The sequence below is a fragment of the Pleurodeles waltl genome, chromosome 11 (assembly GCF_031143425.1).
Source record: "Pleurodeles waltl isolate 20211129_DDA chromosome 11, aPleWal1.hap1.20221129, whole genome shotgun sequence".
NCBI lineage: Eukaryota > Metazoa > Chordata > Amphibia > Caudata > Salamandridae > Pleurodeles > Pleurodeles waltl.
Window position 1 is genome coordinate 616,491,666 of NC_090450.1, and position 23,730 is coordinate 616,515,395.

General features: G+C 43.9%; 1 protein-coding gene across 4 annotated transcripts in view; it reads right to left on the reverse strand.

Moving 5' to 3' along the window:
- ENTPD4 (ectonucleoside triphosphate diphosphohydrolase 4) overlaps window positions 1-23,730 on the reverse strand; it is a 187,105-nt gene that overhangs the window by 42,002 nt on the left and 121,373 nt on the right. For 2 of the 4 annotated variants that reach the window (XM_069214124.1, XM_069214122.1), the window contains exons 6-8: window positions 18,672-18,775; window positions 17,627-17,686; window positions 150-280 (exon numbers count right to left, since the gene is read on the reverse strand). In XM_069214124.1, the coding sequence (XP_069070225.1) occupies window positions 150-280; window positions 17,627-17,686; window positions 18,672-18,775 (295 nt within the window). Of the gene's footprint in view, window positions 1-125; window positions 281-17,626; window positions 17,687-18,671; window positions 18,776-23,730 lie in introns of all 4 variants that reach the window. The other 2 variants (XM_069214123.1, XM_069214121.1) reach the window with 1 other exon arrangement.

Sequence of the window (23,730 nt, forward strand, 5' to 3'; positions counted from 1 at the left end):
AAGGTATGAGAAATGAAGGGCCCCGGTAAGTACAACAAAGGTGCTCAGGAATGAAAAACAAAAAAATGGATGGTTATGGGTTAAACAAAAACAAGAAGAAGAAGGAAAGTGATGCAGATAATAACCTGGTGTGAAGATGTAAAGCTTACAGTTTTAGGGACTTCATATGCTATCTGAGTTGAAACTCCGCCCATATCGAGTATCCCTGCCGTTCTTTTACGAAGGATGGTTTCCTTGTTGTCACTGCCTGGGATATGAACCTCAACTACAGCGTCATCATCTATAGAACATAAGGCAACATTCAAGTTTAAATAAACAGAACGAATTATCATGCATACAATTCAGGGTGAACTGTAAAGTAAACTGTAGGACATTCAAATTACCATAATATTTTCGCAATTCAAGTCCAGCATGTTCCAGTTTTCAACACTCACTCACACACACACAGTACTAGTATGCCCTCATGTTTACATACAACAGGCATTTTTAAAAAAAAAAACGCACAGGGTTGTGGATAGCCAGCATTGTGAAATAGGACTGTTTTCCAATAAGGAATCCCCATTTGTGCACTGTCGTCACTTCACTATACTAGCATTTGGCCTCCCTAACTTAAAATATAAATTACTTCAAAGCTAAAGTGCTTGATCCTGCATAAACTGGATCCTTACCCAAATTCAAATGGAGGGCAAATTTTGAAAACTTAAAAGAAAACATGCTGATAATTCCACATGGCATGCCAACAGGATGGGGAACTAGTATGATGAAACAAGAATTTCCAATGCCGACAGATGAAGCTTTTAATTAGTAAAAGTACCTTTTTTCGATGGGCAGGAATGCGTGGGGATTTGAGAATGGGCTAGACGCAGAATGTAGGTATATGTGAATACTTGGGTGATTAGGAGTGGGAATGGTTAATGTCAGCATAGAATGTGAGCAGATAGGTATGTAGGACAGCCACAAATTATACAAACGGAAACATAATCAGCATTCCCCATGAAGGTTTAAAAGCTCAGACCCTTCACTACCTTCTAACCAGAAAGTGCAGGTTTATTGAACATTGATGGTGAGTGTTACAAAGTTTACATTGTTGTGGAAGTATTGCATTTTTCTTACCAATCAAGTGTAATCGTGACATCTGCCATTTGCAGCACTTAAAACTGTAAAACAAGTTATTGCTTGAAACTTTTTATTTAGTAGTGTGCTCTATGAAATAACAAAAAGACTCACTTAGGTGCTGGCAGTATGAATCATTCCTACACAAATGATAAATGACGTACCTAAAGCTGTGCACACACTGTGAAGCGCCTGCCCCTTTCTCTGGTCACTTAGAGTGTTTGGTTGGAATGTTTGGTTGTGTGATGCCATCATACAGCTAAAGAGAATAAGAAACATCCCTGCAAACTCCCTCTAAAATTTATATTTTCTAATAATCACTTTATTATGAAACAGCCACTAGATTGCCTCTAGATTGCCTTTTTTTTTATAACTAAAGGAGTGCGCAATTCAGTGGTTTATTAGTTGTTGAATGGAGGAATTAATCAATGAGAGTATGAATGCGTGAATGAGTGAGTGCATGGGTGGGTAACTGGGTGAGTAGATCTGTACGTAGGGATGAAAAGGTGAGTGATTGGGTACATGAAAATGATTGGATTTAGTGCATTGATGAATAAGAGTAAAAATGGTGAAAGGGAAATAGCAGCATCCTTCTGCAAACAGGGGCAAGGCCGCCCTCAGAACCCAGCCATTGTCCATTAAGGCACTCATTTGGTCACTCATTCATACACTCCCACATCAGTTTTTTCACTTGCCTATTTATTCAGCCAAGGACCATTGTATACACTAACCTATCCTACCACATATCGAACCATGTACCCGATCAAATTCATCTATTCAGCCACTTACGCAGGTATTCATCTACACACCCACATAGACACCCTTTCAATCATTAAACTCTTTGTTACATTCTATAACTCACTGATGCGCACAACTACGTATAAAAAAAAAACAATCAATGAAGAAGAACTTTCATAAAAATGTCAGACGTGTAAGATTGGTCAATACTTGTTCTATGCAGGGAAAAAAAAATAAGTGTGTCTCTCATATAAAACTACAGCAATGAATCATTAGTATCTATCATGTGCCAGCACAGTTATCAGGTACCAATTAACGGAAAAAAAAAAAAAGATAAGAATTAGCAAAGTCAATATGCCACGCCCTCGAAACTGCTAGCTTTGCCAAGGGCTTTTGTACCTTAGATGGCTGTCGCAGATGCTTGTGCTTCTGCAGTAAGCATCACTGAATCTATTTACTTAAAACAAAAAACATTCAAATATGCCCGCCAGGAGCGCGCAGCCAGCCGTCATCAATTAAAGTATTTCACTCAACTTTAAGGAAATACTGTCAAAGATTTATCCAACTGAGGCACGCAAGTCTATTGCAGCCATCTTTGAATGGATTTTGTTAAAGCATACAATTACAGATGAACATAACGCATGCAGGTGCACGCAAAGATGGTCACCTTGGAAAGTAAAAAAAAAAAAAAAATACTTTAAAAAGGTCAGGGAGAAGGAGGCGCTCAGTGAGAAAGGGATAGCGTGACGTAGCCATGGGAGGGGAATGTTTGATTTCAAAAAGAGAGAATGGGGGCATTGAGGAGTTGAGAGAAAGCGGGAACGCAGAGAAGGACAGACAGGAGTGTAGAGCATAGTCGCTCAGATGCACAGCAATACGACGCCTGGCTTTGACAGAAGAAGGGTACATGCCATCCAATGAAAAACACAGTGACATCGAAATGATCCTGGGCTAGACACACGAGAACAGGGAGGGAAGTGAAATAGGAAAAAACGCTATCTAGTCCGGAGTAATGGGCTCACACAGAGCCCAAACTAAGCATTTTAATGTTAAAGGCAATTGACTACAGGTGAAACTGTCTGATGATGAGACCTAAAATGATACAATGAATTATAAAACCTCTAGGTGCTGGTGCTATGCAACACTGCATGGCTGTGCAATAGATACTAGGGCTCTGTCACAAAGAGCAGACAAAGTGGCAGGCTTTAGAGATGTGGCGCATCTGGACGTGCATGGCGGCATATATGTTTGGATGGGTTAGCGCATTAAAGTCAGACCTATTGGATTTGCAAAAGCCTCCAGACGCTTGGACTCGGTGAACTGCCTATAAAATGTAGCAAATGGAAAAACGTTTGAATCAAAAGGTACTGCCGTGACGGTAAAAAAATAAAAAAAAACACTTCTCGCCCACTCTTTGCAACTCTTGCACAGACCATTTGTCTGATTTAGAAAATCATACTGAATGTTACGAGCATGAATTTGAGGTGTGTATTAAAAAGTTGATCTACACCACTTCAGCCTACTGCCCTAAATTCTAATGATGGGATAAAAGGATATGTTATGCTTCAGGAAATGTGCAAGGAAAAGCAATTTTAGCGCTCAGCTAAATGAAAAGGAATGTGGCCAATTTAAGTCACAGTTTAACAATTCAGATGTAAGTGTTGGAGGTATTTTTTGATTAAATTGTTATTTTGCTCAAATGGTTATTTGCTTATTAAAATGAAGAGGATACATGTGAAACAATGCTGAAATGTAGAGAACTATGGGGGTTATTCTAACTTTGGAGGAGGTGTTAATCCGTCCCAAAAGTGACGGAAAAGTGACGGATTTACCACCAGCCGTATTACGAGTCCATTATATCCTATGGAACTCGTAATACGGCTGGTGGTATATCCGTCACTTTACCGTCACTTTTGGGACGGATTAACACTCCTTCAAAGTTAGAATAACCCCCTATGTTTTCTTAGTGTATGGTGGAGTAGGCCTCAACTCCATCTTATAGTTTTCAAAGAGTCCATGTTTTCATCTCACTGACCACACGTGCACTGATGTTTTGTGATAAAAGACCGTTCTTGGACAGCCTCGGAGGAAATTGTTTTCTAAATCTGTATTATTCCAAGGTATCTATCTTCCCGTTTGCTCACTATAGGGCCATTCATTTATAAGACGCTCTTTGTTTATGTAACAAGATTTTTGCTGTTGCATCTGATGTCATTAGGTCACAGAGGAGTTCATTTTTATTCATTTAGGGGGCAGTGCTAGGACGATGGCATTATATGACGTATAATTCTGAATTGTGATTTGTTGAACCCTTGATACATTTGCTCACGGTATGTTGAGTGCAATTTCCACTGGCTTCTATTATAAATTCTCTTATAAAAAGGTATGCATTTTGGCTGAGCAAGACTTTTCTAGAATGCATAGGATGGCAGCATTGTTTCTTATTGATTTGTTACATACTCTGGTCTTGAATAGTTTTCAGATTTTGCTCATGCTGCATTTATTTTATTAAATGCTGCAACCCTTAATCACAATTGATTTCAGAGCCTTAGCCTATATCCGTATGATTGATTTATTATGCGGTTGAACTGATTTAGAGACTAATGCCCTGATTCTGATTCTGGCGGGCGGCGGAGGCCGCCCGCCAGAATTCCGCCCGCCAGAATTCCGCCCTCCAAAATACCGCGCCGCGGTCAAAAGACCGCGGCGGGTATTTCAAGTTTTCCCCTGGGCTGGCGGGCGGCCGCCCGCCAGCCCAGGGGAAAACGACCTTCCCACGAGGATGCCGGCTCGTAATCGAGCCGGCGGAGTGGGAAGGTGCGACGGCTGCATTTGCACCCGTCGCGTATTTCACTGTCTGCCAAGCAGACAGTGAAATGCTTGTAGGGGCCCTCTTACGGGGGCCCCTGCAGTGCCCATGCCATTGGCATGGGCACTGCAGGGGCCCCCAGGGGCCCTGCGACTCCCCCTCCCGCCATCCGGTTCCCGGCGGGAGAACCGCCAGGAACTGGATGGCGGGAGGGGGAGTCGGAATCCCCAAGCCGGCTTGGAGGATTCCTGGGGGCAGCGGGAAACCGGCGGGAGACCGCCGGTTTCCCTTTACTGACCGCGGCTAAGCCGCCGCGGTCAGAATGCCCCGCGGGGCACCGCCGGCCTGTCGGCGGTGCACCCGCGTGCCGCGGCCCTGGCGGTTCTATACCGCCAGGGGGCCCTGGCGGTTCTATACCGCCAGGGTCGTAATGAGGGCCTAACTATTGTTTTGCCTTCTGTGTTACACTTTAATATTTTAATAAATCGTCATGGTTGTTAACTTAACTCTATCACATCACCTTATCTGAGGTAGAGTCACAAATCAGAAAAAAAGTTATAGGCCCTCATTACGACTTTGGCGGACTTCACAGAAGACCGCCAAAGCCGCGGGTACCAGAAGACCGCCAGTGCTGGTAGTATTCCGCCCACCATATCACAGGTACTGCCGGATTTCTGCCACACTTTGGGCAGAAATCCAGCAGTAGTCATGCTGGCAGGCAGAGGGCAGACGGTTCTAGCACAGGCCCAGCCCTGCCAGTAGGACTCCACCAGCGGTATTGTGGGCAATAATACTGTCCTGTTCCCTGCTGGACGACCTTCTCCCCACACCAGGTAAGGTGATCGTCTAACAGGGGAGGGGAGTGAGTGGGTGGGGGTGTTGTGTGTGTGTGTGTATATATCAGTGTGTGGTGTCTGCGTGTGTGCATGTATATTTGTATGCATGTGTGTATGCGAGTGTGAGTGTTGTGGTGAATGCATGTTTGTCTGCATGTGAGTATGCATGTTTGCGTATGAGTATGCATGTTTGTCTGCGTGTGAGTATGTGTGTTTGGATGGGTGTGAGTATGCATGCTTGAATGGGTGTAAGCATGTGTGCTTGAATGAGTGTATGAATGTTGAAGTGAACGTGTGTATGGATGCATGTGAGTGAATGCATGTAAGTGAATAGGTGTATGCGTGGTGCATGTGGATGTCTGCGTGCATTTATGCAGGGAGGGGGTGCTGTATCTGGAGGGGTGACGGGGGCACAGTTTCTGTTGGGGGAGTCTAGTGCTTGCTGGGGGGGGAGGGGTCATCTACCTGTGATAGGGAATTCCTTCCCTGTCACTGATAGCCTTTCTGCCATAGTTTTCATGGTGGTGTTACTGCCGCGGAAACCATGGCGGAAAGCCGGCTCCTAATACCGCCGGCAATCTTCTATGGATTGCTGGGTCAGAGATGATCAACTCCGGCCAGGCGGTTCTGACTGCCATAGCGATATGTGCGGAGATGTGGCGGATTTGCAGCGGCCAACCCACCACACTCATAATGTGCCGGTCTGCACCGCCAGCCTTGTTGGCAGTGGGAACGCCAGGGTCAAAATGAGGGCCATAATTTGTTCAAGGTGGAAAAGCAAGCGTAAGAATGTTTGATGAAACGAAAGCACAGCAGAAGAGAGTGAGGTGCAAGTTATTATGACCAAGTATTCAGCACAGAGGTGGAAAGGCTATCAAGTGAAATGTAATGCCTTAAGAGGCGATAGAAAAACAGTGAATGTGCGTCTCTGCTACAGATGTGCTAGTTTGTTGCACTTTGCCAATTCAAAAGACAGCATTAAAAGTCAGACTCCGGAAGACTGAAGGGGACATTTATGTTGCACTTAAGGGGAGCCACATAAAGCAATGTGTCAGGAAAATAGATTTCAGGATCAAGGTTAGTTCCAGTGGCAATTTCCAGGTATCGTAGTGTGTGGACAAAGAGCAGGGAACCTCAAAGAAAACACTGAGTTAACTTATGAGTTGTGGTGTGTTGTGGTCTATCATTCGACCCCCCACACTTGACCACAGGTGTTATCCTCTTTGAGGAACTTGGACAGTGCAAACCGTTAACTACGATTAGTCACCAATGGCTGAAGCATACAAAGTGAAAGTGTTGGAGACAGAGTGGTGATGAAACAGGAAAAATCCCAAGCATGATAAAATAGGCTGCACTGTGTTTAAAAAAAAAAAAAAAAAAAAAAGTTTCAGATAAGTGACTGACCAAACGTCTCTAGGAAGTCAGAAAGGGAAACATCATATCTGATTTTGCAGGTGACAAAAATGTAAGAGTCTGCAGTTTGTGCGGAAGGAGGCTAAGAGGTAGAGCACAGCAAATCTGGCTCCCGGAACCACTGTGGCTTCTCCAGTTGTTGACAGCAGTAAATATACGACTAGCAGGACTGAGAGAGAATATGCATCAAGTAATAGATGCAGTGGTTGACCAGCAGAGTTTTACCAGTGGTCAAGCCATTAATGGGGGTCATTTCAGGAGTAAATTTTCTCCAGCTCATTCTATCCTGGTTTTTAGGACTTGGGGGGTCATTACGACCTCGGCGGTCTTTTCCAAAGACCACCGAGGCCGCGGGAGACAGAATACCGCCATTGCCGGCGGTATTCCGGTCTCCCTATTATGACATTTCCGCTGGGCCAGCGGACGGTAACAGTGTTACCATCCGCTAGCCCAGCGGAAATGTCACATCGACATTGCAGCCGGCTTGTAATAGGGCAGTGAAATGCGCGACGGGGCTATGCCTGGGGGCCCCTGCACTGCCCATGCCAAGTGCATGGGCAGTGCAGGGGCCCCCAGGGGCACCCCCAGTCCCCTTACCGCCGGCCTTTCCATGGCGGTGTGTACCGCCATGGACAGGCCGGTGGTCGGGGACTCATAATCCCTAGGGCAGCGGTGCATGCATCGCAGCCCCGGGGATTATGACCGCCAGGCGGAATCCTGGCGGGAAAGTGGAGGTGGTACCGCCAACATACCGCCGGCCGCCAGGGTCGTAATGACCCCCTTGGTTTCTTGCCCTTGGGTTTTTAACTGTAGTAGGTAAATAATTAGTATTTTTAAAGTTTCCCTGCTGGGATCATATGCCTAGATTTATGTTGTGGCTCAGTTTGCTGTTTTCCGGATCCCGGTTTTATGAAAAAAGGTGTGTTGTGATCCTCGTGCTTGTCTATGGACTTGTGGTAGTGTCCGCGAGCATTAGCACCTCGAGCCAGTCCTCCTATGTAGAATGCTGCATCAAATTAACCTAAATTATTCAGTTGACAGCTTGATTCATGGCACTATGTTGCTGCTTCCCTTCAACAACAGTTAGAAAGGGGGTCTTTGGTTGACAGTCAGGTTACCCCCTGTTCAAGCAAGGACCCTCACTCTAGTCAGGGTAAAAGAGAATCACCCTCAGCTAACCACTGCTTACCCCCTTGGTAGCTTGGCAGAGCAGTAGGCTTAACTTCAGGGTTCTAGGTGTAAAGTATTTGTACCAACACACACAGTAACTTAATGAAAACACTACAAAATGACACAACACCAGTTTAGTAAAATAGGGAATATTTATCTAAACCAAACAAGACCAAAATGCCAAAAATCCGACATACACAAGTCAAGTTATGAATTTTTAAAGATCAAACTCAAAAGTAGCGCTTAGAAACACAAAATGCTTTGATTAGATGTTAACACGGCGTCGTGACTGAGTCGTTCCCAACAAGCTGACACCAGCGGCGCCAGACAGGGAGTCGCGTAGACCCCCAAGTACAGTACCTTTGGTGAAGAGTGAAAACAAGTCGATGCGCAAAGTCGGGGATCACAGCGTCTGTGCAAAACATTGAATCCGCGCACTTCGAGCGGCGTCGGTCACGACGTGGTGCGGCAACTTCCACGGAGTCGCGGACTTCAGCGGGGCTGCAGCAGCATCGGGCCTGCGAAGGTCGTCGCGTTCCAGTGAAGATCACGGAGTCGGTTGCAGGCGGCGTCACCGGATTCAGCAGCGGCGTCGGTCCGAAGTCGTCCGAAGTTGATTTCCTTTAATTTCCACCAGCTTTCCTTTCAAAGGCCCAGGGACTGGATAGGGCACCACTTGTCAGAGCAGGAGTCTCCAGAGACTCTAAGTGCTGGCAAAGAGAAGTCTTTGCTGTCGCTGAGACTTCAAGCAACAGGAGGCAAGCTCTAAATCAAGCCTTTGGAGATTTCTTCACAAGATGGAAGGCACACAAAGTCCAGTCTTTGCCCTCTTACTCTGGCAGAAGCAGCAACTGCAGGATAGCTTCACAAAGCACAGTCACAGGCAGGGCAGCACTTCTACGCAGCTCTTCTCCAGGCAGAGGTTCCTCTTGTTTCCAAAAGTGTTCTAAAGTTTGTGGTTTTGGGTGCCCTTCTTATACCCAATTTCTCCTTTGAAGTAGGCCTACTTCAAAGTAAAGTCTCTTTTGAATGTGAAATCCTGCCTTGCCCAGGCCAGGCACAGCCCTTTCAGGTGTAAGTGACCACTCCTCCCCTCCCTCCTAGCACAGATGGCTCCTCAGGAAATGCAGACTACACCCCAGCTCCCTTTGTGTCACTGTCTAGTGTGAGGTGCAACCAGCCCAACTGTCAAACTGACCCAGACAAGGAATCCACAAACAGGCAGTCACAGAAATGGTACAAGCAAGAAAATGCCCACTTTCTAAAAGTGGCATTTTCAAACACACAATCTTAAAATCAACTTTACTAAAAGATGTATTTTTAAATTGTGAGCTCAGAGACCCCAAACTCCACATGTCCATCCCCTCCCAAAGGGAATCTACACTTCAATCAGATTTAAAGGTAGCCCCCATGTTAACCTATGAGAGGGACAGGCCTTGCAACAGTGAAAAACGAATTTAGCAATATTTCACTGTCAGGACATATAAACCACATTACTATATTTCCTACCTTAACCATACACTGCACCCTGCCCTTGGGGCTAACTAGGGCCGACCTTAGGGGTGTCTGACATGTAAGAAAAGGGAAGGTTTAGGCATGGCAAGTGGGTACACTTGCCAAGTCGAATTTACAGTTAAAACTGCACACACAGAGACTGCAGTGGCAGGTCTGAGACATGATTACAGAGCTACTTATGTGGGTGGCACAACCAGTGCTGCAGGCCCACTAGTAGCATTTGATTTACAGTCCCCGGCACCTCTAGTGCACTTTACTAGGGACCTACTAGTAAACCAAATATGCCAATCATGGATAAGCCAATTACATACACATTTACAAAGAGAACATATGCACTTAAGCAGTGGTAAAGTGCTCAGAGTTCAAAAGCCAACAGCAACAGGTCAGAAAAAATAGGAGGCAGGAGGCAAACAGATTGGGGATGACCCTGCCTAAGCAAAAAAGTCCAACAGGCATTATTAAATAAATCTCACCTTCCCTCTGTAATTTCACTCGCTTAAACAGTTTTACAGACTAGTTTTTCACTGTTCAGCTACTGACCGTGAGACAAAGATTATTAGCAAAAGAAAGACAAGTGTCCAGTTCATATGAAAATATTGAAGCCCCCTTCCTATTTTTGAAGAAACATGTTTGATCTGTGTATAACTTCTAGGATTCTGTGTGAAAAAAGGTCAACAGCAAATTGTCTCAGTCCCCTTCGATTAATTCTTCTGTTCTCTGTCTAATCCTGCTATTTCAGTGCTCTGGAAGGCAGAGCAATGAAAGGTCAAAGAACACACAAGAACAATTAAAAATAATTGTGCTCTGCAAATAGTGGTAGAGGAGTGATCAGGTTGCGATTATAAGAAGTGAAGGGGAAAGAGGTATGAAAGAAGGGAGGAAAGGTTAAAATTGCAGAGGCAATACTACGGCCCTCCAATAGACATTGTGCTGTCTCCGGCCCGGTAAAATCTAATTTTTATGTCAAACCTAGGAAGCACGCATGTGATGTCTGCAGGACATGCTGTATTTAGTCTATGGGCTTTAACCCCGCCGAGTATTACCATTCATTCTTTGTTGTGCTTATCTTAAATGCTTTCTTTTTACTGGTGCATTTTTTCTAAATGTACCTCCTTTGTGTGCTTAGTTCCCTCCCAGGTGATTTCACTAAGAGAACATTTTTGTTGGCCATCACAATACCATCGTGCGTGTTCATGCTTTCTCCTGTTACAGCGTGCAATGACCCCTCCTCAGCATTGCATCTTTAGTGTTGTTTTGGTTGTCCAAAGCAATGTGTTCACATCATACCAGTGACAACACCAGGTTTAGAAAGGCACCAAAGGTTTCAGGTTTCATTTTTCTTGTGCCTCTGATAGGGTATACTTACTTGATGTTTTCCAAGCCACTTTCCCCTCCACTGATATTTTAGAAATAATTGTCTCTGTGTGCGTGTTTGCACCCTCCGGCATACACACATTCATCCACTTTCAGTCGTCCTCATTTTAAAGGCTTATAAACAGTGCTGCAGCTGCTTCTCTGGCCCCAGTGGTAAATCCTCATTCTTAATCTTGTAGGCAGTGCTGTCAGTTGCTTTTCTGGTCTCAGTGGTAATTCCTCATTCAAATCCCTCTAGGAAGTGCTGCTAGCTACTTCTTTGCTCCCAGTGGTAATTCCTCATTCTTTGTCCTACATACAATGCTGCAGCTGCTTCTATGGTCTCAGCAGTAATTCTTCATTCTAAGTCCGCAAAGACAATGCTGCAAGATGCTTCTCTGCCCATCAGTAATTTCTCATTCCAAGTACTCTGGGCAGTGCTGCTGGCTGCTTCTTTGGTCCCAGTAGTAATTCCTCATTCTTACTCCTGTAGGCAATGCTGAACCTGCTTCTCTGGTCCCAGTGGCAATTCCTCATTCTTAGTACTTTAGACAATGCTGCAGCTCCTTCTCTGGTCCCAATGGTAATTCCTTCTTTTAAGTCCTCTAGAAAAGGCTGCAAGCTGCATCTCTGGTCCCGTAGATAATTCCTCATTTTAAGTCCTCTAGGCAGTGCTGCCTGCTGCTTCTCTGGTCCTGTTGGCAATTCCTCATTCTAAGTCCTTTAGGCAACGCTGCAAGCTGCTTCTTTGGTCTCGTAAGTAATTCCTCATTTTACGTCCAATAGGTAGTGTTGCTAGCTGCTTCTCTCGTCCCAGGGGTAAATCCTCATTCTAACTTCTCTAGACAGTGCTGCTAGCTGCTTCTCTGGTCCCATCATTATTCCCTCATTCTAGGTCTTCTAGGTAGTGCTGCTAGCTTCTTCTTTAGTCCTATAGACAGTGCTGCTAGCTGCTTCTCTGGTCCCAGTGGTAATTCCTCATTCTAAGCCCTCTAGGAAGTGCTGCTAGCTGCTTCGCTGACCCCAGTGGTAATTCTTCATTCTTAGTCCTGCAAGCAATGCTGCAGCTCCTTCTCTGGTCCCAATGGTAATTCCTTCTTCTAAGTCCTCTAGAAAAGGCTGCAAGCTGCATCTCTGGTCCAGTAGATAATACCTCATTTTAAGTCCTCTAGGCAGTGCTGCTTGCTGCTTCTCTGGTCCTGTTAGTAAGTCCTCATTCTAAGTCCTTTAGGCAACGCTGCAAGCTGCTTCTCTGGTCTCGTAAGTAATTCCTCATTTTATGTCCAATAGGTAGTGTTGCTAGCTGCTTCTCTCATCCCAGTGGTAAATCCTCATTCTAACTTCTCTAGACAGTGCTGCTAGCTGCTTCTCTGGTCCCATCACTATTCCATCATTCTAGGTCTTCTAGGTAGTGTTGCTAGCTGCTTCTTTATTCCTATAGGCAGTGCTGCTAGCTGCTTCTCTGGTCCCAGTGGTAAATCCTCATTCTAAGCCCTCTATGAAGTGCTGCTAGCTGCTTCGCTGACCCCAGTGGTAATTCTTCATTCTTAATCCTGCAAGCAATGCTGCAGCTCCTTCTCTGGTCCCAATGGTAATTCCTTCTTCTGAATCTTCTATAAAAGGCTGCAAGCTGCATCTCTGGTCCCGTAGATAATACCTCATTTTAAGTTCTCTAGGCAGTGCTGCCTGCTGCTTCTCGGGTCCCATTGGTAATTCCTCATTCTAAGTCCTTTAGGCAACGCTGCAAGCTGCTTCTCTGGTCTCGTAAGTAATTCCTCATTTTATGTCCAATAAGTAGTGTTGCTAGCTGCTTCTCTCATCCCAGTGGTAAATCCTCATTCTAACTTCTCTAGACAGTGCTGCTAGCTGCTTCTCTGGTCCCATCACTATTCCATCATTCTAGGGTCTTCTAGGTAGTGCTGCTAGCTGCTTCTTTAGTCCTATAGGCAGTGCTGCTAGCTGCTTCTCTGGTCCCAGTGGTAATTCCTCATTCTAAGCCCTCTAGGAAGTGCTGCTAGGTGCTTCTCTGACCCCAGTGGTAATTCTTCATTCTTAGTCCTGCAGGCAATGCTGCAGCTGCTTCTCTAGTCTCAGTGATAATTCTTCATTCTAAGTACTCTAGGAAGTGCTACTAGCTACTTATCTGGTCCCAGCGTTTTAAGTCCTCTAGACAGTGCTGCTAGCTGCTTCTCTGGTCCCGTCGATAATTCCTCATTCTAAGTCCTGTAGACAATGCTGCCTGTTACTTATCTGGTCCCGTCGGTAATTCCTCATACTACGTTCACGAAGACATGCTGCAAGCTGCTTCTCTGGCCCATCAGTAATTCTTCAATCTAAGTCCTCTAGAAAGTGCTGCAGCTGCTTCTCTAGTCACAGTGGTAAATCCTCATTCTAAGTTCACAAAGACAATGCTGCAAGCTGCTTCGATGGCCTGTCGATAATTCCTCATTCTATGTCCCCTAGGCAGTGCTGCTAGGCTCCTTCTCTGGCCCCGGTGGTAAATCCTCATTCTATGTCCTCTAGACAATGTTGCAAGGTACTTCTCTGGTCCCGTTGTTAAATCCTCATTTTAAGTCCTAGGCAGTGCTGTGTCTCTGTTCACACCTCTACTACACTCCAAACCAAAACACACAGGCAAAAGACATTGTCATTCACACCATTAGCTCTAACTCTCACAAATGTGAGACCTATTGCATTGCAAATGCTCGTTATGCATGCCACCGGCTGAGGAGACAATATGAAATGGAATTTCTCTGTTCTTCCTTACTACAGATGCAAGTGTGTGCCTAGCTTCCTTCCGGTTTAGAAAAATAAGTGCCAACTACTGATGGCACTTATTATGTAGCTAAGAGACATTTAAAGGAGTTTTCAAAATGTTTTGAAGAGCTTAGTGAACCAACAGACACTCTGACTCCTCTACATATTTTAATGCACCATAGATATCAAAGTGCATTCAAAGCTACCTTCCTGAATTACCTAAATGAACCAGACCAGTTTAACACCCTCACAAAGTTTATAGATATGGTTAATCTGAGACAGAAGTGAACTCTGGGAGGGATTCTGGTTTGTTGAGGGATTGACTAAAGTGGAAAAACTTAGGTTATACGATTACCAAAGAATAAGGACTTACTGATGCACACACATTAGAGAACGTGGATGTATAGTAGACAGAGGCCAATACACTTTATTTTTATTGAAAGTCTATTCTACACTCTGGCTAGACTTTAGACCTCTGACCTATTTGTAAAAATCCACATGCAACATGTTAGCATCCAGGGGTGGAAATGTCAGGGAGTGCACTGAGGCACAGAAACACTAGAGAGGAATAACCCTCATGAAATTGGCAAAATGACAATACAGGATTGAACATTCCTGGGATACGTCAAATCAAAGAGAGGCCTGCTCCAGAAAGAAAGTTTACTACTTTATCACTACTATTAGCAAAGTGCAGAACAGCAATGCACTGGACACAGGACCAGTTCCGAAGAAGATCGCATTCAAGATTTAATATACTGCAATGACACCTCAGACACATGCACTTTACTCCTACCTACATCTATCCCTCAAAACATATGGTCCCCTTTCCAATATTACTTAGCAGCACAATCATGAGGCGAGCAATATGTATGGTAATAACTATCTCTCGAAGTAGAACAACTGGGCAACATTCTGTTTGTAATTCCCATTATATAATATATATTATATAATGTTTGTAATTCCTATTATTTAATGTTACTTCACCTGAAGTAGAGGTAAAAAAAAAAAAAGTGGTTGAAAATGAAACAAATACATATAAAAACAGACCTAAAGTTAACCCTTTCAGTCCAGGGGTGATTGTGCATCTCTGATATAGCTTTTTTCAAAAACATTGGTGTTGCATTCTTTAAATGCATGTGTGTCTTTGCGCTTTTTGTTTACCCATAGAAACTATTTTTTTCAGCATCTTTGTGATTATGCTTTGGGGCAAATCCTGCAACAAAATCTCACTGCAGCCTGAAGATACAGTGAAAAACATCGACATGTTTTAAATAATATGCTCCATATTTTCAGCATTTCTCAACTGCACAAACAAATCAATGGAATAATACCTAAAGCAGTGTTGCCCATAATGTCTAGAGACCGACAAAAACGCAGGATCATTGTTTATGGCGTACTGTTCATTTGATGAAGGTTATCAAACTTTGGACTACACAGAAATAATAAAAAATATATATGTTTTCTAATTATCTACTAGTAGATCTACTGGTTCAAGCTACATCTACGTTTTTCTGACTGGTTGACCTGGATTAAGTGCTACACTTGATGTACGATTTATACACTTTTTTTCAAACATGGTAAACCCCCTTCAGGCTCCACCACACAAGAACCTGAATATGCTAAAGCTTGATCTAAATTTGTGCTCCTCTGAGTGTCGTGATCTTGGGAGTACCAGATATTTATGGATTTTCTATAGATACTGGATGTGCATATGTAATAAACTAGGTGCAGTCCATTTGGGAATTTCGTAGAGTGACTGAATCGAAATTATAGTTTAGGATACTTTGTTTGGTTGCAGGTATGGTCCCCTCTGCTGTATGGCATCATATTACACCCGTGCTAAGGTTTCTAATGCTGAAGACCGAAATCCCTCAGTTTCTTTGGCTAAATGGGGGAAATGCGCTGAACATGACTTTCTTGAGAGATTTTTTTTTCTCCAAAACATGGCAATTCTCTTCAGTCTCGTTAGTGCAGGAACAGAGCACTGCAGAGGCGTGGCCTGAGTTCTGTTCCTCTGGGTCAGCTGAGTGTGACAGTACCAGACATGCGTAGGTTTTCAAAGAGGTCAGGGAGCCCACAGGTAAAATGTTGGAAGTGAAATGCCACTTTACAGTCCCTGTCTTTTTGTCCTATCACCCCTTGGCTGTATGGAAACATACCACAAACATCAAATTTTCTAACGTGTACATCCTAAAATATATATATTGCTGGGGATCTCCCTCGCCCTATTAGATTATCCTAGATAACATACCGAACACGATGTTTGTCTGATTTTTACCAATTTCTTTACATAAAACATAGTAAATTTCTTTGGTCTTCCTCATGCAGGAGAATATGCTTGGCAAGGCTTGAGGCACATCAATGTTGCCCCTGGATTCCTGCAGCTGGAGATACCAGGCTTGTGGGCTTTTTGAAAGGATTGAGTAGATAGTCACACACATACATTCTTTGCGGAAGCAGCAGAGTGCTGCCCTAGAGGAAGTTTACATTATTTGGGTCTGCGTTGGCAGGCACCAAGGGAAACCTACTTACCCTAGACATTTCTAAAAAGGAGAAAAAGTAGAAACACAGAGTAATGTGCCTTGTATAAGTCAGAAAGTCAACAAAAAAGGGATGGGTAGAATGCATGAATAAATTTCAGCTACACTGGAGGCATCCACGTCCATCATTCTTTTGCCCACCATGCTACTTCAGATTAAATACAGCCAAAAGCAACCCTGGCCTCTTCCGGTGCAGCTTTTTTGCTTCCAGTGGCAGAGTGAGCACGAGACCTACATCTGGGCATAACTGTTGCACTTAGGATGTCGCACTAAAGTAAACGAAAAAGTGATGGGTGGAAGGCTTGAATTAATCTCAGGCACTGGTAATAACTCGGGACACATCTCAGTCCATCATTATTTTGCTTACCCTTTCATCTCACTGTGCCATAGGACTCAAGCTAAACCTCACTGACAAGACCTAAGTAGGTTGAAACAAATCTGGGGTTCCTTGTGTTCCCGTGTGCCTTTTCTAGTAGTTTGATCTGAACGGTTCCTACTAGAGCAGGATAAAGTTTAGTTTGCACAAGGTAGGTGTCTGTCTAAAATGGCACAGTGCGTAAAAACAATGGTCTGGAATATGGCCAGAGGAAGCACCGGTGGTTCAAGCATGCTTTCCATCACCTTGTTGTTTTTGTGCATGAGTCCTAGCATGTTTATTAACCCAGAATGCCCTGCAAAATATCAAACAAGAGGGAGAAAAAAAGTCAGTCATCACTGTTTTGTGACTAAAAAACGCCTGAACCTCTAGCAAATGGCAAATTTTACACCTGTTCTACGTTCCCGCAATTCTCCCGATACAAATGCTACTGCATATATGTGGTTAGGCCTAATGTGTGGGACTGTAATATGTGAAAACACTGACCATGTGAAGACCAAATTGTTGGTGCACAGTTCAGTTTTGGGTTGTTCTTGTTCATTACAATATGCCTTCCCACATATCTGAGTTTCTGTTTTTATCAGTGGGTCCGCTGGGAGGTGGCACTTTTGTTGTGTCCCACAAATTCAAGGATTTTCTGTTGCATATATATAGGGAAAAGTGTTTTTTAATTAATGTATGACCTTTTGGTGACATTGTGGGTAAGAAATGTGGTGGTATACACACAAAGCACTCCACCCACAAACCACCTTGGTGTGTGATTTTCTGAAAGGTCTGGGGTTGGTAGGCTTTCCCACGTGCCAACTGACCCGATCCCAAATATAACTGATACATAAAAAAATCCAAGATTCGTTGTCCTGTTCCTGTCCTGGACGAAAGGGCCATTCACATTTGTGGGGCAGTCCAAAGGAGCATCATAAGCTATTATCTTTAGAGCTGGCATTTAATATGCATGAGAAGGCAAAAGCATTACTGGCAAAGCTTGTTCTTGTTACTGTACACTTACCATCATCTATGTGCTCGAATCTTCCCAAAACAAAGTTGATTCCAATCCATGCATAAACACCTAAAATAAGAACATGTGATTTGGAAAAATATTTACTTGCTTTATTATCCCAAAGTCTGAACATGTTTGAAGTAAGAAGATCCCAATAAACAATGATCATTATGAGATTCTTGGGACATGAATATATTTGAACACTTTGAACTAAGCATTTGTCTTTTGAATATTCAATACATTAAGCAGGAGTACAATCACTAAAGTCAATACTGTCATTTGTTGTCCATCGGTTTGTGACTGCACCTAAAAGTGTTTTCTATTCCTTAAACAGAACCAATGTATAGGAACGTTATAGGAACGTTTGAACAATTTGTCAATGTGCCCCTAACTGTTAACATGACCACTTTATAATTAGCTAGTAGTATATGTTTGGAACTCCCAACACATTAAACAGTGTCAGGGAATGTCCAAACATGAAATGTAAATGCTCGTACGTGCAAATTAAAACTACACCAGTGAAGCTTAACGTGATGAAAGGGCGTGTATAAAATACGTTGAATCACTAATGTCCTTGTATATCTCAATTTATTCAGTGAAAAATAGTCCAGTTATCACTGAATTAGAAAAAGCATGTTGGGATAAGCATGACCATGACACCTTTAGGGTCCCTAGAATACTGAGTTGCTGTATCTTGTAAGACACTATATCAACTATGATGATATTTTACAGATTAAAACTGGTTATGGTTACCATGCTTAATTTCCCTCTACGGGTAAAACCTCTTAACAAGGGTAAATACAGACCAAATAAAATTCTGCACTTAGGTTTGGAACTTGATTAAAACCAGCATAGCACATTCCACTGATCCAATAAGTTCAGAGTTCTTGGAAGCTCTCTGGTGGAGCAACTAGCAACTGCACATACATTGAGTTCTTGCAGCTACTTCCACTGTTTGCAACATGTTATACCGCTCCTTCTCCTTACAAACATATATTATTGTCTCTCACAGTAGAAAATAGCAGTTCCTTCAATTATTAAACACATTACCTACCTTCCTGCTTTCCAGAAATTACTTCGGCATGGGAATCAGAAAACAGAAAATCGAAGTGCACAGGGATATCTGTGCGAAGATCTTCTAGTATGGCCTCCTGCTGACTGTGAAAAAAATGACATTACTATTCATCAATAAAGTGTAAACACTCAACTTAATACTGTTCAATATATGTTTTGCACTGCTTTGGTGATTTCGACTGAAATTTGCTTTCATGTCCAGTTTGGATTCCCCACTTCACCCATGTGAGCTACTTCTGCATGGATGATGAGAAGTGATGTCAATGTTCACAAAGTGGAGAGCTCTATAGTAATAAGGGGTCAATGGCAAGAAACAAGACTTGCAGCATTTAACAAAAAACAAAAATCTCAAGAAATGTTACGCACTCCTTCTAGCCTAGCACACTCACTCCCATAAGGGAGCATTTAGTAATATTTCAACACAGATGATCAAATCACTAATCATTCTGATTCACACTTGAACACTATATCGTTTCTGTAATTTTTCTTTATTCAAATCTGCTTTTCATTTTGATTTGTTCTAATTGTGTTTTATTGAATTACCATACTAAATATGATGTGGTCAAGGAATTAAAAACGTAAAGACTTAAATCTGCAACTGTAATGTTCTAAGATTAAATTGGGTAATTTTTGTAATAATGAAATTCACAATAGCAATTTCACATTAAATGAACAAGTTACTTACCTTTGGTAACGCTTTTTCTGGTGGATAGAGTAGCTACCTGTGGATTCCTCACCTTATGAATTCTCCCAATGTGCCAGCATTAGACAGAAATGTTGCAAAACAGTTGCTTGGCTCCACATGCGACTCTGTCTGACGTAATCCAAGCCATAAGAAGTCCTCGCCGGTGTGCTGACGTCAGTTTCACAATTTTTTACTGTGCCTTCGAGGCAAACAGGTGAATACCGACATCACAAGCACAACATGTACCAACTCAATATATATATATATTATACACACACAAACATATTTTTTAAAATAATTCTTAATACAAATATATACATATAAAAATCAAATATATATATCAATATACATATTATCTATAACATTAATAGTACTCTTGGTATGACCAGACAGGCAAAGGGGAGGAAGGTGAGAGACTGTGAGGAATCCACAGGTAGCTATACTGTATCCACCAGAAAAAGCGTTACTGAAGGTAAGTAACTTGTTCTTCTGATGGATACAACTACCTGTGGATTTCTCACCTTTTGAATAGAATCCCAAATCAGTCCCCCACTCGGAGGTGGGTGATCGACTGGTCACACCAAGAAGTACTGCAAAATAGAACAGGCAAAATGGCCATCCCTCCTAACTTCTGAGTCTAAACAATAATGCTTTGCGAAAGTGTGGAGGGAAGCCCAAGTTGCTGCCTTATAAATATCAGCAATCATCACAACTCTAGCTAAAGCCGAAGTGGCAGACTTAGCCCTGGTGGAATGGGCCCTTATGCCCTCAGGAGGAACCTTCTTTGGTAGTGAATAACAAATCTTTATGCAAAGAATGAACCACCTTGAAAGAGTCCTCGTGTGAACAGCTTTGCCCGTCATTTTGCCCACATATCCAATGAAGAGCTGATCATCAATTCTGAAGTCTCTCATCCTTTCTATGTAGAAGCTCAAGGACCTTATCGGATACAGCCTTTCCTCCTCCTTTGATGGATGTGGAGGAGGGTAAAAGGATGGGAGAGTTATAGATTGTCTCAGATAGAAGGGAGTAGCTATCTTAGGAAAGAAAGCTGCACTGGTTCTCAGCACCACCTTGTCAGCATGAAAGGTAATGAAAGGTGGTTTGACACTAAGAGCCTGAAGCTTACCTGCACGTCTAGCTGATGTAATAGCTGTTAGAAAAACGGTCTTAAAAACTAAAAGCCTTAACAGGCAAGTATGCATAGGATCAAACAGTGAACCCATCAAAAAAGTCAAAACTAAATTCAAATCCCACTGAGGCATTACAAACGGAGTGGGAGGATACTTGTTTGTTAACCCTTGAAGGAACCTAAGAGCTACCAGGGACTTAAATAAGGAAAGATGATCAGGCAGGCAAAGAAAAGTCGACAGCGCCAATAAATAGCCTTTCACTGTCACAACTACACAACCTTTCTGTGCTAAGCAAAGTGCAAACTGAAAAATATTAGATAAATGGGCCTTTGTGAACTCAATTTCTCTCTCTCCACACCAAGTAACAAATTTTGCCCATCTACCGGCATAGACAGTCTTGGTGGAGTGTCGTCTGGCTAATAAGATAACGTCCACCACTTCTGGAGGGAGAGAAAAACAACTCAGATTGCCCCATTCAATCTCCAGGCATGTAGGTGCAGGCCCTTGAGGTGGACATGTAGAGCCTGCCCCTGTGACTGCGAGAGGAGGTCTACCCAGTGAGGGAGACAGAGCAGAGGGCACAGTGAGAGTTGAAGGAGGTCTGTGTACTACACCCTTCTTGGTTAATCCGGGGCTATTAATAGGACTTGGGTCCGATCTTGGCGAATCTTCCTCACAACTCAAGGAATCAGGGGTATGGGAGGAAACGCATAAAGCAGTTGTTCGCTCCAGGTCAGCTTAAACATGTCCCACAATACCCCCCGCATTGGGTACTGAAGGCGGCAGAATGACAGGCAGTGTGTGTTCTCGTGAGTGGCAAACAGGTCTATCTGAGGTGCTCCCCACATCCTGAAGTCGTGATGAACCACGTCTAGATGGAGAAACCACTTGTGACCGGCCGAAAAGTGCCAACTGAGACTGTCCGCACATACGTTGAGAACTCCGGCCAGATGGTTTGCTACTATGTAAATCCAATGGTTCTGTGCCCAAAACCAGAGCCGCAGAGCATCTCTGCAGAGAGGTACGACCCTACTCCTCCCTGTTTGTTGATGTACCACATCGCAGTAGTGCTGTCTGTTTAGACTTGTACCGACTGAACGCAAACGGACAGGAGGAAGGCCTTGAGAGCCAGATATATCGCCTGCAGTTCCAACAGATTTATGTGAAACATCTGTTTGACTGGAGACCAAAGGCCTTTGATCTCCAGGTCCCCCAGGTGAGCTCTCCACCCTAGAGTGGAAGCATCCGTTATGACTGTGGTCATGGGAGGTGGAAGACAAAACGGCCTTCCTTGAAAGAGGCTGCCGTCCACAGTCCACCATCACAGATCCACAGCAGCATCTCTGGAGATCGTTATAGACTCCACAAGATCCCCTTTGTGTTGAAACCACTGATTGTGGAGGAGCCACTGGAGAGCCCTCATGTGCCAAAGTGCGTGAGTGTCCAACAGATTGCAAGAAGCAAACAGAACGAGCAGATGTAGGACCTTGAGGGCTGGAACAGTTGCTCCCTTTTGAAACATCGGGATCATCGCCTGAATGTCCTGAATCCTCTGTGGAGAAGGGTAGGCCCGATTAAATGTTGTGTCTAGTACTGCCCCTATGAACAGAAGGTGCTGAGAGGGCTCCAGGTGAGACTTAGGCACACTTACTTTAACGCCCAGGTTGAACAATAACTGGGTTGTCACCTGCAAATGGTGGAGCATGAGCTCTGAGGACCCAACTTTGATCTGCCAATTGTCCAGGTAAGAGAATACAGATATCCCCTTCCTTCTCAGGCCCTCTGCAACTATTGCCATCACCTTCGTGAAGAGTCGAGGTGCGGAAGGAAGACAAAAAGGAAGGACCACAAACTGGTAGTGTTTCGACCCTACCATGAACCGGAGATACTTCCTGTGCAAATTCAGAATAGGGATATGAAAATAAGCATCTTCCAAGTCAATGGACACCATCCAGTCTTCCTTGTTCAACGCAAGAAGCACCTGTGCTAGGGTCAGCATTTTGAACTTTTCCTGCTTGAAGAACCAATTACAAATCCTCAGATCCAGGATAGGCCTCAATCGACCATCCTTCTTGGGAATAAGGAAATACTTTGAATAACATCCCTGACCCCTTTCCTGCTCCGGAACAAACTCCTCTGCACCTTTTAACAAAAGGCAATGCTCTTCTGTGCAAAATGAATGATGGGGAGGGAAGGGTGGAGGAAACTCCCAAAAGGGAAGGGCATAACCTTTTCCCGCTATGCTCAACACCCAGGAGCCCGATGTTATTAACTCCCACTCGTGGAGAAAATGTAACAGCCTTCCACCAATGGGTAGGACATGCAGGTGAAAAATGCAGGAACTAGGGCTGCTTCCCTGGCTGGACTCCCCTGGAGGATGAAGAGGAGGAGGTAGGCTTCTGGACGGCTCCCCGCATTCGAACTCTTCCACGACCCCTGTAGGGAAGGTTGGCAGGTTGTTGGACATAAGACTGCTGCCTATCATGAAAGGACAATCCACGGCCAAACCCTCTGCATCTGAGGAAAGGTCTGAAGGGCGTTGAAGAAGCTTGAAGGACCAAAGATTTTGAAGTGGCTCTGCTCTCTTTGAACCTCTCCAATGCTGAGTCCGCCTTTGCTCCACATAGCTTTGCACCATCAAATGGGAGGTGCATCAATGTTGTCTGCACATCAGAGGAAAACCCCAAACCTCTGAGCCAAGCATGCCTCCTAGTCGCAATAGAAGTCCCCATGACTTTGGCAAATGAGTCTGCAGTGTCCAGTCCTGATTGAATCACATGCTTAACTGCCGGTTCACTGTCCTGCAATAGTTCACTAAAATGCTCCTGAACTTCCTGTGGCAACTTAGGGACTATCTCCTTCGCTGTATCCATTAGGGCATAAATCTATCTCCCCAGCACACAGGTTGCATTTAGCGAATTTAAGGCCATGCTTCCAGAGGAGAAGCATTTCTTTGCACACTGCTCCATGCGCTCTGACTCATATCAGATGGCTTTTTAGGGAATGAACCCGGAGCCGATCTAGATGAACAAGAAGCTTGGACCACCAAGTTTTCTGGCGTTGGGACCAGAAATTGTGGCTCACCAGGAGCCACTTTGTACCTTCTGACTACAGTCTTAGAAACCGCAGGTGTAGTAACCAGTTTCTTCCATATCTCTAATATGGGTTCGGTTAAGGCATCATTGAATGGGAAGAGGGGCTTTGAAGAGGAAGCCGATGGA